The following is an 11,903-nucleotide window of genomic DNA, read 5'->3' on the forward strand; positions in this document are numbered from 1 at the left end:
CACATATTACCATAAAAAATAAAAAGAAAAAAATTAAAAATAAAGTACATGTGTGGAACAAATTTTAGTTTTTGGTTTTGTTTTTGAGAAATTTTTTTTTTTTTCCAACAAAACATGGGTTCAAAGACTCAAAGGTAACCAAACAGTTTTACACTCAGAATCAATAGCCAGAATCAGGGTAACCAAACAGTTTTCACTCAGAATCAAGTGACAGAATCAGGGTAACCAAACAGTTTTCCACTTAGAATCAAGTAACAGAATCAGGGTAACCAAACCGTTTTTTTACCAAAAGGAAATTATTCCAAAGAAACTCATTCATATGAGTTAGATCCAGAATCCAGAATCCCTGGAATCTGGTCCGATGGATAATTCGAACCAAACGCCACCTTAGGACTTGGCTGAAAAAACAACTGTCTTTTTCCAATTAAATGGGATTGACTATAAGGAGCGAGAGGGCAAAAGTAAAACACATACACCAAAACAATTTTTTAAAGATTAGAATCGGTCAGAATCATTCCCAAAAATCTTAGGATCATCCCTCACCCATGGTTCCAATAAAAAGAAAATCCTAGAGTTGACTGTTCTGGAATAACCAGAATCGGGATTGATCACAGCCAGTTCTCAACCGATCCGGTTCCGATTTTAAAACAGTGATCCAAACAGGAGTCTTTTATCTTGTACCTTCCTATTTTCGTGTGTTTCGTTTCTGAGTTCCGAGTCTTCCGACTGACTGACATTTGGAATTTGGACCGCCCAAGAGCCGTTTGGCCGAGAGAAAGAGAGGATCACATCGTCAAAGATTGAAAGATGCTGAGGGTGAAGCGTCTAATGAAGGCTCGCCTATGTAACACGATCGGAAAAGCTGCACTTACGAGGCTCCTCAGAGGAAGCCATGAAGAAGAGCTCTTCTTTCTCCCTTCACAGAAGACTTTCCGTCGCTCCCTCGACATCTACCAGGTTCTTCCTCATCTGTTTTCTTCCGTTTCCACTTTCCACGGACTATGTATTCTCTTCCTTCTCTCACTTCCTCTTTTTCAATTTTCAACTTCGCAATCTTGTTTTCTCAACCGTCCGGAACCCCCTTACAATTTCTTAAAGAGATAAAAATCGATTCCTTTTCAGATCGGCAACAAATCTGCCATTGAGAAGGAGCGCGCTAGACTGTACGTGGTTATTCGTTCGACTTGAATTTTTCTAGTCCTCTTGCATTGTAAAGTTGGTTAAAAAGAGTAGCAAATTGAAAACGAAATTAGCTTACCGAAACTCACTCAATGTGCTTTAGGTCAGTGCAGATGAAATGAATAGAGGATACTTCGCTGACATTTCTGAGCTCAAGAAACATGGTGGTAAGGTGATCAATTGTTTTCCCTCTCTTTCTTTACTGGGTTACCATCTTAACTTCTTAAGGAACATAAGAAATGGTATTAATGCCCTTGTTGTAATTTCATTTTTTTTTTTTTTTAGGGCAGCTAATAATCATTTCATAATCTTGTATTTGATAGACACGTGGGTTGTCGTGACAATTGAACACATGTACTGCTGCTTTTAATGGCCTGATAGTTACTGATGGACTTCTCAGATTGCAATGGCGAATAAAATTATAATTCCAGCCATTTCTGCTGCGAAGTTTCCCACAATAGAAGTGAACTTCTCGGATGGGAAAAGTATTAAACTACCGATTGTCTCTGAAGGAAATGGAGTTAAAGCTAACGAAATGGTTGTACCCGCGGCATCTTTACTGTGTCTTTCATTTCGAGCAAGCTCTCAGGTTAGCTATATTATCTCTGAAAATATATAATGAAGTGTATCACATTGTTCACTGGTTGACTCTTTTACTGGAGTCAGTGGATAAAGTTTTCTGTTGGAAAGAGTTTTGGTCATCTTTCTTTAAGCAATACCATTTTAGAGGGGTTTCTTTCTGGTTAACTGCAGAAAATTTAGACGGAGAACTGTAGAATTATGATTTTTCCGTTCTGACATTGAATCTTCTACAACGTTAACGCTTGATGTTCATGTATGAAAAGACAGAGAAAGACACTTCTAAGCTTTAAACCTCGGATAAATTATATCTCCAACTAGCACCAGAAGAATCTTTATGGACCAGAATAAATTGTTTAATAAATGTTTGTGCCCAATCAAAGCGGTAGAGATCTCTGCACCTTCTTACCCCCTTGGGATGATTCAATCACTTTATATGGTTGGCCACCTGTTGTGAAAAATGTAATTTTGAAGCACATGTTTTAGTGTTATTTCATTGCTCGAGGACTGGAAGACCTACATAATGGATAGGGTCTTCATTCTTTATGCGGTCTGTTCCAACTTCCAACTCTGTCTGGGTTTACCAATGGTAATTGAGAACTTGCTAACGATCTCCACAAGCCATAGAGATTCATGGTGTTGCAGTGGACGCTTCCAAACTCTAGATGGATTTCTAAAGATCAACTCTTCGCTCTTCCCTCTTTCTATTTGTATTCTGCTTCTTTCTCCCCTTCCCCCTTCCCCCTTCCCCCTTCCCCCTATTGTTTCCTGTGACCTGCTATAGAAATTGATCCGTTAAAACATCACAATCATCACTCTTTAATTTTCCTTCTGATTCTATCATGGTTCCCATCGTTGTACATGACCCAAAGTACCATCCCTGCCAACAACCAAGCCAACAAAGTACTATAGAAACCTGCTTAAACCTATCAAGAACCCTGTCGAGGTCACCAACCACCCAGAACCGCTGATCAATCACACCAATAACCTTCCGCAATCTATGTCTTTTATTTTCTCTTTAAAACAACACTTCTTTACTACCCCCCTCCACTTTCTCATAGATAACTTTTTTGCCTAATTTTATTCAACCCTATCTCCTAGTTGTTCTTAATTCCTTATCAGATTCAGGTTCTTAAACTCAATTAATAACTACAATCCTATTAACACCTAAATTCTAGGATTCCTATATACCCATGGCTAAAAGGTCCTGCATCGTGGATGCTTTCCCTGAGGTAAAATAAAACCAATTTTCCTTTTTTAATAGAATTTCCTGATAGCTAGACACAACCCACAGATTGTTGTACCACTTTTCTCCATACATTTTAACCATTGCCTTGGGGAATATTACTCCATCCATATTTCTTATAGAATACTAGATTACAAAACACATGGTTGAAAGTTAAGAATCTTATTGGGATTTTTATATTTTAGTTGCTTCATATAATTTTCTTTTCTTTGACAGGCAATGATCGACTCTTGGACTGTACCAGTTCTGGAAGCATTTAGGGCATCGAGTAATCTTCAGATATATGAGGTAATTTACAAAATTTAATATAACCATATCCTTCTAATTGTAACCTTGCTTCTTCTGAATTGTTCATCAAGCTTATGTTGTACAGGGGAAAGTTTTTCTATCAAATCTTAATTTTGTCACTACTAGCAAAGCACATTTCTTTGAAAGGGCATTTGTTAACCCCACCCAGATGACTCCAAAAGGACTTCTATGTATTTAAAATATTTTGAACCAAATTAAATCTGTCTTGTCTTGTAATTGATATATTTTCTTTCACCCACAATTCTTGTCTTGTAATTGATATATTTACTTTCACCCACAGTTCTTGTCTTGCCCTGGAGTCGTGACTTTTAATTAGTATATACTTTTATTGCATATATCAATGCCTTTAACCCAAAAAAAATTTCATATTTTCAGGTTTCGTTTATAGACTCTTGGTTGTTATCCATGAGTCCCATAAAGCGACTGCTTCTTCGGATAATGCGGAAGTCCAATGCTGATGAAAAGAACAATGCTCTCCAAAGGCAATTTGTATATTCATTTGGCGACCACTATTACTTCAGAAAAGAGCTTAAAATTTTGAACCTTCTGACAGGGTATAGTGGTTATGCTTCTGTCAGTTCATCACGGTTCTACTGCGCAGGTATTGCTTCTAAAGTATGAGTCTAACTGTCGCTTGCTTACAGGTATATTTTCCTGCTGGACAAGTTTGGTAGAATTAGATGGCAAGGTTTCGGATTGGCAACAAAAGAGGAGTTGGTATCACTGCTGTCATGCACATCCCTTTTATTAGAAGAGAAATGATTCAACTTGCTTGCATAGGTGATCATAAACCCGTATTTTGACTTGTGTAAGTGTGCAACTTTAAGCACATGCTTGGAAGAAAGAAGAGAATTCAAGAGAAGGTAATTTCCCAAATAATGTCAAATTCTTTAGTTGTTAATGCTGCTTGTTTTGGTTAAGTTGTTGAGAATAGTTTGGATAAACTTGTGGATGAACTCTTCAGCACTGTGTAACCTCTGAACTTGCGAAATAAAATATAAATTTTGCAGAGAATTTTTTGGTAAGCAAACCCCACCCCTCCAACCAGAAAAAAAAAAAAAAAAAAGAGCCTCCTTTCTTGTTGAACATCTTAATTCTTAACTAAAGGCCATTGGTCTGGTTATGCTAAGGGCAAAACCAGTAATTTTGTTTCACGAAAAAAGGAAATCCACTTTCCTATATTAGCAAAAGGAAAACAAAGTGCGTGCAACATGTTGGACGGCAGGAGTCGACTGTTGCAGTAGAACCTGCCCCTGAACGGACATGGGACTTTACAAATACTGACCTTGAGGCCATGTAACACATGTAGCAGGGGTCCATCCAAACATGTACATTGGAGCCAGTTGGCAGACGTTTTATTGGTTGTTTTTTTTATTTTTTTGTTTTCTCAAGATTGGAACACTGGCCTGACTCTGTATCCAAGAGCTGCTACGAGGAACCATGCCTGACCATAATGGCCCTATTACGATCACATGGAGGAGAGTAAGATTTCAGAAGCAAAAACTTGTGGTGGCAACATCTCGATCCAGCTGGACTTGTTGATTATACATTTATTGTAAGCTACAAGGTCCCAAACAGATGATAAAGATTAATCTGCTTATTTGGTTGAGGATTTGGAGGATGAAAAGAGGTCTCAGAACGGAATGTGAAAAACTAATTTCATCTCAGGTTATTGTATGGGTTCCGATAAGGCCCAGATTTAAAGGGATATCAGATGCAGATTTTACCCATGGCTTCTATACACCATGATTAGAGATTAGCTCTTTTTTTCTCGGCTATAGCTTCAGACCCAATATTCTGCTTTTGCATTGCATAGTATAGTTTCTTTCTTATCCTTGGAAGAATGGTATTCGTTTCGTCTTGTAGCTTTTTGAACTTGATAATTAATACCTTATTGCTTCTGTTGTTCTTTCAGTTCATTGTTTTTTAGATTGTATCTGAAGTTTGTACGCTCTACTTCGCTTTTATTAAAAGTAAAAAAACTGTATTTTTATCTGTAGGAAAAACCTATGAGCTTTGGAGAATGGAGATGGAGAGAAAAGATGATTCAAAAGTAGGGGGAAAAAAGGATTTTCCTTCCCTAATCATCCTTTCTTTTATCAAAATTCAAACGCAAATGGAGAGTTTTTAAGACGTCAATTGTTTTTAGGATGGAAATCAAAATATAACACCATCAGAATGCAGAAGAGAAGAAATGTTCATAAAGAGCCTGAAACAATTCCCATGGCCATCCAGACTGAGGTCGCTGAGTAAGCTACATCATTAAATCCAAGTTGTCAATCCAAATCTCTAATCCCTCGTACCCCTGGTCCATTGCCCATTGCAAAAGTCCTCCTCCTCTGGCTTCGATTCCCGATTGTAGCAAAAAAAAAAAAAAAAATGGGAGTTAATATCATGACAGACACCCACCTTGCTGCACCTGCAGCGTGATCAATGATCGTAGCAACCATCGCATAACAGAATAGGATGAAATGGTTTGGACAATTGTGTAAGGATCAGGATTAACATGCTGAAAGACACTTCTTGTTACGGAAAACCCAAATGTAATAAATACATAGTTATAGTAGAAATAGATAGTAACCTCATTTTATTAGATCGAGAAAAATAGGGATTACATGACAAAGAGTCAAACAAAGCTAAAAGCTAGTAATGAAGAAGATTGAAAGTAGTCGGTGCAAACTCCCAAAGGCCTTGCAATCCATATATGCTTAAAAGCAACCTTATTTTTTTTGTTGCTAAACCACCAATAAAGGTTTCAATGTGAATGTCTTAAAAGGTGAAAAAAATTAAGCCCAAACTGCTTGCCACACCTTTCCATTCAATCTCCTTTGAATATTCCTACCTTCGGCTTTGATTAAAAGAATTAAATTCACACCCACATGAGTGGTTTTAACACCATTCCTAGAAAGTGGGCTCACCAATGCATCATTTACAGATAAATGGCTTAAAAGGGGATGGCTTTTAAAATAGCTCTTGCAAATTGCAATGTTTCTAAGAAACAAAGATGACATTAATAAGTGGTGACATTAAATTTAGGCTTAAACGTAGCAGCGCTTGTGCGTTTGCTTCATGTAAGCACCACATTTAGTTTTGATCGTTGATCTTATTTGACATAATCTGAACCACTCTTTCTTTTCAACCGATTACTTGTTATTCCCATTTACCTTCCCAGCTAGGTTTTTGGTCAAATCATACTTGTGCTTCACTCTCGTTCTCTCTTGCCAGGAAGAGAAACTGGTTCAAACCCCTTTTTCCGCCGGCACCACCCAATACCGTTGCATTACTCCGGCAACTATCCTCTGCATCTGCAAGAACCTCCACTTTCCACTACTCTCCTCCCTCTCCAACCATAGTCTCGTCAGGTAGAACATTGTCTCTGGCAGCCTCCTTGGTATAGTTTGGTACATGTTCTCGTAGAGTGAGGTGTGGGTGTAAACCATATCCTTCACATCGTCGTAATCCATCCTTCATTTCTCCTATCTCCTTCACTGTCTCCTCTACTACTTGATATGGAAAGAAAGCTGATGACCGCTTGAGAGGGGCAAGGCAGAGCGTACCACTCTGTACCTCTCTGCTTCTGTGTCTTTTCTTCATCTTTATTTCTTGGGTCATGGTTTTCTCTGCTGGGTAAATTAACGTAGGGTAGCCAAACTTTTTTTTTTTCTTGGTTTTTTAGGTAGAGGGTAGCTAACTTTTCATAAACATGATTTTTGAGGTACCACAGGTTTAAAAAGCGAACGTTGGAGGTCCCTTAAGTTTTTAAAATTCGAACTTTTGGAAGTGAATGGAGATGGTTGCAGAGGGAAGAGGATGGTCTGGGTTGGGGCTGGCTGGTGTTTGTGATGGTAGTGGTGAGACAATGGTGGCAACAGTGGTTGTAGCGACAGTGTTGGTGGCAGGGGTGTTTGTGATTTTCATTTTTGGCCCCGACCGAATAAGATAAAGCTGATGACCAGTAAGACTGTAACAGAGGTGTGAAAGAAAAGGCTTGTGCAAAACGGGAACCGGATGTAGAAGTAGAAAACCCTAATAGAGGCATGAGAGCAATCAACGGCTTAGGTTAATTATCAAAAGATCAACGATATAAATTTAATGTGATGTTTTTATGGAGCAGATGCTTAAGCATTGCCACCGCTCACTCTTAAATTTAAGGGTGAGCGGTGGCAGTGCTTAAGCGTCGAATCCATATGAACACCACATTTAATTTATATCATTGATCTTTTGATAATTAATCTAAGCCGTTGATTGCTCTCATGCCTCTATTAGGGTTTTCTACTCCTGCATCCGGTTCCCAGTTTTACACAAGCCTTTTCTTTCACACCTCTCTTACTGTCTTATTGGTCATCAACTTTATCTTTGCCAGTCGAGGCCAAAAATGAAAACCACAATTTTACACCCCTGCCACCACCATTGTCGTTGCAACCACCGCCGCCACCATTGTCATCACCACTACCATCACAAACACTAGCCAACCCCAACCTAGACCATCCTCTTCCCTCTGCAAGCATCTCCGTTCACTTCCAAAAGTAAAATATTTGAAGCAAAGGCTCTTTGCATGTAACATTAAAGATTGAAGACTAGAAAAGCCGAACCAGTGATCTGTGTGATTGTGAGAATACAAAGGAGAAAAATCGCCCATGAAGATCTCTAAGTTGCAATCTGGAAAATAAGAAACAGAACAAGGTTAAAAGACATCCAAACCAAGTTTATATCGAATAGATCTCTCTTTGATTGAGTTGAAACTTGTTTAGTAAAGAAGAATCAACGACATCTAGGCCACATAGATCTGATTACCAAGGAAAGGGAGAAAGAAAACAGGGGATTATTGTTCTGAACATGAAAAAACGTACGTCAAGGACTACGCATCGATTCGAAAAGGAGACGAACGATTGAAAGCAAGGGAGGAGAGTAGTGGAAAGTGGAGGTTCTTGTAGATGCAGAGGATAGTCGTTAGAGTAATACGACGGTATTGGGTGATGTCGACAGAAAAGGGGTTTGAACCAGTTTCTCTCCCTAGCAAAAGAGAATGAGAGTGAAGCACAAATATGATTTGACCAAAAACCCAATTGGGAAGGTAAATGAGAATAACAATCGATTGAAAAGAAAGAATGACTCAGATTATGTTAGATAAGATCAACAGTCAAAATTAAATGTGATGATTACATGAAGCAAACAGTTAAGCACTACTACATTTAAACCTAAATTTAACATTATCAATTTGGAGGAATCTTCCACGTCACATTAATGAGCACGTTGGAATTGATTTCATGAACGGAAGGCTCTCTCACATGGTTAGGAAATAAAGAGTGTCCATTTCTGGGAGATGACGTGGAAAAATATCCCCACTTTTGCCTTAAATAAATAGCATACGGATTAGGGATCCCATCTTTTTTTTTTTCATTAAATAAATACTGAAATTCTACTACAAAAGAAAGGTCTCGTTTGCCTTTTCACCTTGCTTAATCATTCGTTTTCTGCTTTTTCATTTTTCTCCCTATTTATAAAGTATTATAACTTTTTTCCTTTTAATAATTTTGATTTTAAATTATAACGCCAAGATGGACGGTTAATAATAGCCACTAGATTAGAATCATCCATCTTCATTAGCTGATGGAATTGTAAACCAAGCGCAATGAAAAAGAAGCCTTCTGCTAAGATGATTCAAACCAAGCGGACTCGAAAGTAAAGAAAGTACAGTAAATATTTCGATTCCTAGTATCAGTCGTCGCGGCCGTCACATCCGAATGGGCAAAAAAATGTAAAGCCAAAACTAGGCCACTGCCCCCTGGGGACCAAACCAGGAAACTAGGCGTGCGTATGACGCACACATTGTACGCCTAGAAAGTAGAAAGTGGAGGGATGCGATCCCTGGGTCCATCTCTCTCCTCCCCCAATTGGGGACTGAGATGTCATTTTATAAGGGAAGAGAGAGAGATAGTGATGGACACGGGTGTCAACTGATCGGGTCCCGTCAAAACATTTAGCCATGAGACGTTCTTATACTGTAAACACTAGTATGTAGTCTAATAATTTGTTTTTCAGAAAAATGGAAAGGAAAGAAGTCCCGATTTTGAAACTTCTATTATCGCCTATTGTGTTATTTAGAAGGAAGCTCTCTCTCTCTCTCTCTCGCGCGGCTTCGTGTGTCGTTTCTCGGATAGTCGGAGTCATCTCTCCAAGTCTTATGGTCGGGGAGTATATTTGTACTTTTATTTTTTTCTTCTTTTTTGTACAAAATATATTTGTACTTCAAAGATGCAGAATGTCTTACTTGTGGGGTGGTAGAGAGTGTCAGGGGGAGGGGAGAAAAGGATCAAAGCAAAGAAATGCCACCGTCTCTCCACGTCAGGTTCCTGATTTTGGCTCTGGGAGCCTTATTCTTGCCGGCGGCCTTGGTTTTCTGTACCTTTCCGGTGACTTTGACGCTTGAGAGAGCTTTTCCGGTGAAACAGGGAGTCCAATTAGCTGAGCTCCGAGCTCGGGACAGGGCTAGGCATCGCCGAATCTTGCAGACTGTAGGCGGGGTCGTCGATTTTCACGTCCATGGCACCTATAATCCCATGACCGTCGGGTAATTGTTTTATATTTATATTTTCTGCTTTAATTTATTTTAGCTCTTGGGCTTAATTCCTTCTACTCATGTTCAGGTTAGACTTGCTTTGGTTGCTCTTGGGTTCTATTATTGAATTTCGGTTTTTGATTTACTCTCTCTCACATACACTTGCATCTCTTTTCCCGGGGGGCTGGGATGCGCTGCTGGGAACTCATGGGTTTTGGTCTTGTTTGCTGCTTCGTTTTTAATCACTACTCCTCTTCCTTATATGGGCTCCAAGGATGTAGGTGCTGTTACTGCAATAGGTGCAAGTAGGTGGGCCACTACTTACTACTTTCGTTGGGGTACGATGCTTGAGATTGAAGGTCTTGGTGCTCTTCGTTGTTTTATTTTGCAAATAGATAACTGCCTAGTACCTTTTTCATTTGTGTCCGTGTATTTAATCTTTTTTTGGTGGTGTTCTTGCTCTTGTTTGTGTTGATTACATGGTTTTTCTTCTCTCCCATTTGGGTCCAAAGAGAAATGGTTTCTTCGTATTCTTCTCCTTTGTCATTGATTGACATATTATGTTATGTTCTTATTGTGTTGTTCATCCTGTTTAGGCTTTATTTTACGACAGTGAAATTGGGGTCTCCTCCAAAGGAATTCAATGTGCAGCTTGATACCGGAAGTGATATATTGTGGGTTGCTTGCAATCCCTGTGATGATTGCCCAACATCCAGCGGACTTGATGTAAAATATCTATCTATTTCCCCCTTACTCTTCCAATTTCTTTCAAAAAAATTCCCCAGGTTCTGTAGTACCAAGGGAAGTGAAATTTTTTGGTTTTGCAGATCCAGCTCAATTCATTTGACCCTGCCACCTCGACCACAGCTTCAGTGATACCTTGTTCTTCCAATACATGCTCTTTAGCGGTTGAGGAGACAACCACTGACTGCTCTTCTGATGGCTCACACTGCAGTTACTCATTCCATTACGGTGATGGCAGTGGAACATCGGGTTATTATGTAATGGACACGTTTTATTTCAACACAGTTTTCCATTCTTCAATCTCAAATTCCTCTGCTTCCATCATTTTCGGGTAAGCTTTTCATGACTTAACGGTTCCCCATGCACCCCACTGCATCCTTTCTCTATTTATTTGTTTGTTTGAATTTACATAATTGGATGGGGACATTTAAAACAGATGTAGCAACCACCAGTCTGCCGACCTGACCAAGACAGATAGAGCAGTTGATGGAATCTTTGGGTTTGGGAAGTCTAAGTTTTCTGTCGCTTCACAACTGTCTTCACGTGGAATTGCGCCAAAAATTTTCTCCCATTGCTTGTCTGGATCGAATGCTGGAGGGGGCATATGGGTTCTTGGTGAGATTGTGGCGCCTAACATCGTTTATACTCCTCTTGTTCCATCACAGTATGTCTACTTTCCTTCAATGGAACTGTTTTGTTTACTTTGCAATTTGATCTTCTCTTCTAAATTTTGCTAATCCTTATAATAAATAGGGGATTTCTGTACTAAATAATTGTTTATTGTACACATTATTATGCTTGCTAATCCTATCTTGCATTATTATGCTTCTGTTATTGCCTTGAATATGAAAATCTTCCTTTTAGTACAAGCATAAATATAATCCTTCATGATTGACTAGGTTCTTGAGCAGTCTGCCAAGCATCAGTATTTTAATTCCATAATTGTCTATCTGTACCTGATTTTGAATTCTTATGCTTTATAGAAACTATTGTCTATTGACTGTTGGGTTTTCAATTCCTGATCCCTATTCCTGTGTTAACAGATTATATAAGAAAAAATAACCTTTGGATGTTTTGAAATAACATTATAGAAACTAAGAATAGAGCTAGGATGATTGGTCTTGACGTTGGTATTTTTTGAATTAATTTCTAGAGATGTTGGGTCATGCTAGTTTTTTGTGTGAAGTGTTTGTTGTTTGTGTCTTTGTGATGCTATGGTGTAATATGGATGGAAAAAGTATGACATGGTGTAAAGCCAGCTTTTTTTTTGTTTTTGGGGGGGGGGGG

At 38.8% G+C, this 11,903-nt stretch overlaps 2 protein-coding genes across 6 annotated transcripts in view; both read left to right on the plus strand.

Moving 5' to 3' along the window:
* Positions 1–687: 687 nt before the first annotated feature.
* Positions 688–4,327, plus strand: LOC122086028. Of its 4 annotated transcripts, none has more exons than XM_042654700.1 (7): positions 689–957; positions 1,123–1,163; positions 1,288–1,351; positions 1,580–1,768; positions 3,221–3,292; positions 3,689–3,867; positions 3,958–4,327. In XM_042654700.1, exons 1-7 carry the CDS (start codon positions 808–810, stop codon positions 4,073–4,075), a joined length of 813 nt encoding a protein of 270 aa, XP_042510634.1. In that variant the 5' UTR covers positions 689–807; the 3' UTR covers positions 4,076–4,327. The 4 variants fall into 4 exon arrangements, with proteins under 4 accessions (XP_042510635.1, XP_042510634.1, XP_042510636.1 ...); XM_042654702.1 differs by having other exon boundaries at positions 739–957; positions 1,293–1,351; XM_042654703.1 differs by having other exon boundaries at positions 857–957; positions 1,283–1,351.
* A 5,092-nt stretch (positions 4,328–9,419) lies between these two features.
* LOC122086973 (aspartic proteinase 36) overlaps positions 9,420–11,903 on the plus strand; it is a 5,989-nt gene continuing 3,505 nt past the window's right edge. For both annotated transcript variants that reach the window (XM_042655904.1, XM_042655905.1), the window contains exons 1-4: positions 9,420–9,884; positions 10,469–10,598; positions 10,700–10,947; positions 11,053–11,280. In XM_042655904.1, the coding sequence (XP_042511838.1) occupies positions 9,640–9,884; positions 10,469–10,598; positions 10,700–10,947; positions 11,053–11,280 (851 nt within the window). In that variant the 5' untranslated portion in view covers positions 9,420–9,639. The remainder of the gene's footprint in view (positions 9,885–10,468; positions 10,599–10,699; positions 10,948–11,052; positions 11,281–11,903) is intronic.

This window comes from Macadamia integrifolia, chromosome 8, assembly GCF_013358625.1.
Source record: "Macadamia integrifolia cultivar HAES 741 chromosome 8, SCU_Mint_v3, whole genome shotgun sequence".
NCBI classification, from domain to species: domain Eukaryota; kingdom Viridiplantae; phylum Streptophyta; class Magnoliopsida; order Proteales; family Proteaceae; genus Macadamia; species Macadamia integrifolia.

What these genes read in the sequence shown, in the direction of transcription:
- LOC122086028 (XM_042654700.1), top strand. Translation starts at nt 808, where the DNA reads ATGCTGAGGGTGAAGCGTCTAATGAAGGCTCGCCTATGTAACACGATC. An exon ending in GAGAAGGAGCGCGCTAGACT is followed by an intron (nt 1,164 to 1,287) that starts GTACGTGGTTAT and finishes GCTTTAGGTCAG; the next exon opens with TGCAGATGAAATGAATAGAG. An exon ending in ATTTTGAACCTTCTGACAGG is followed by an intron (nt 3,868 to 3,957) that starts GTATAGTGGTTA and finishes GCTTGCTTACAG; the next exon opens with GTATATTTTCCTGCTGGACA.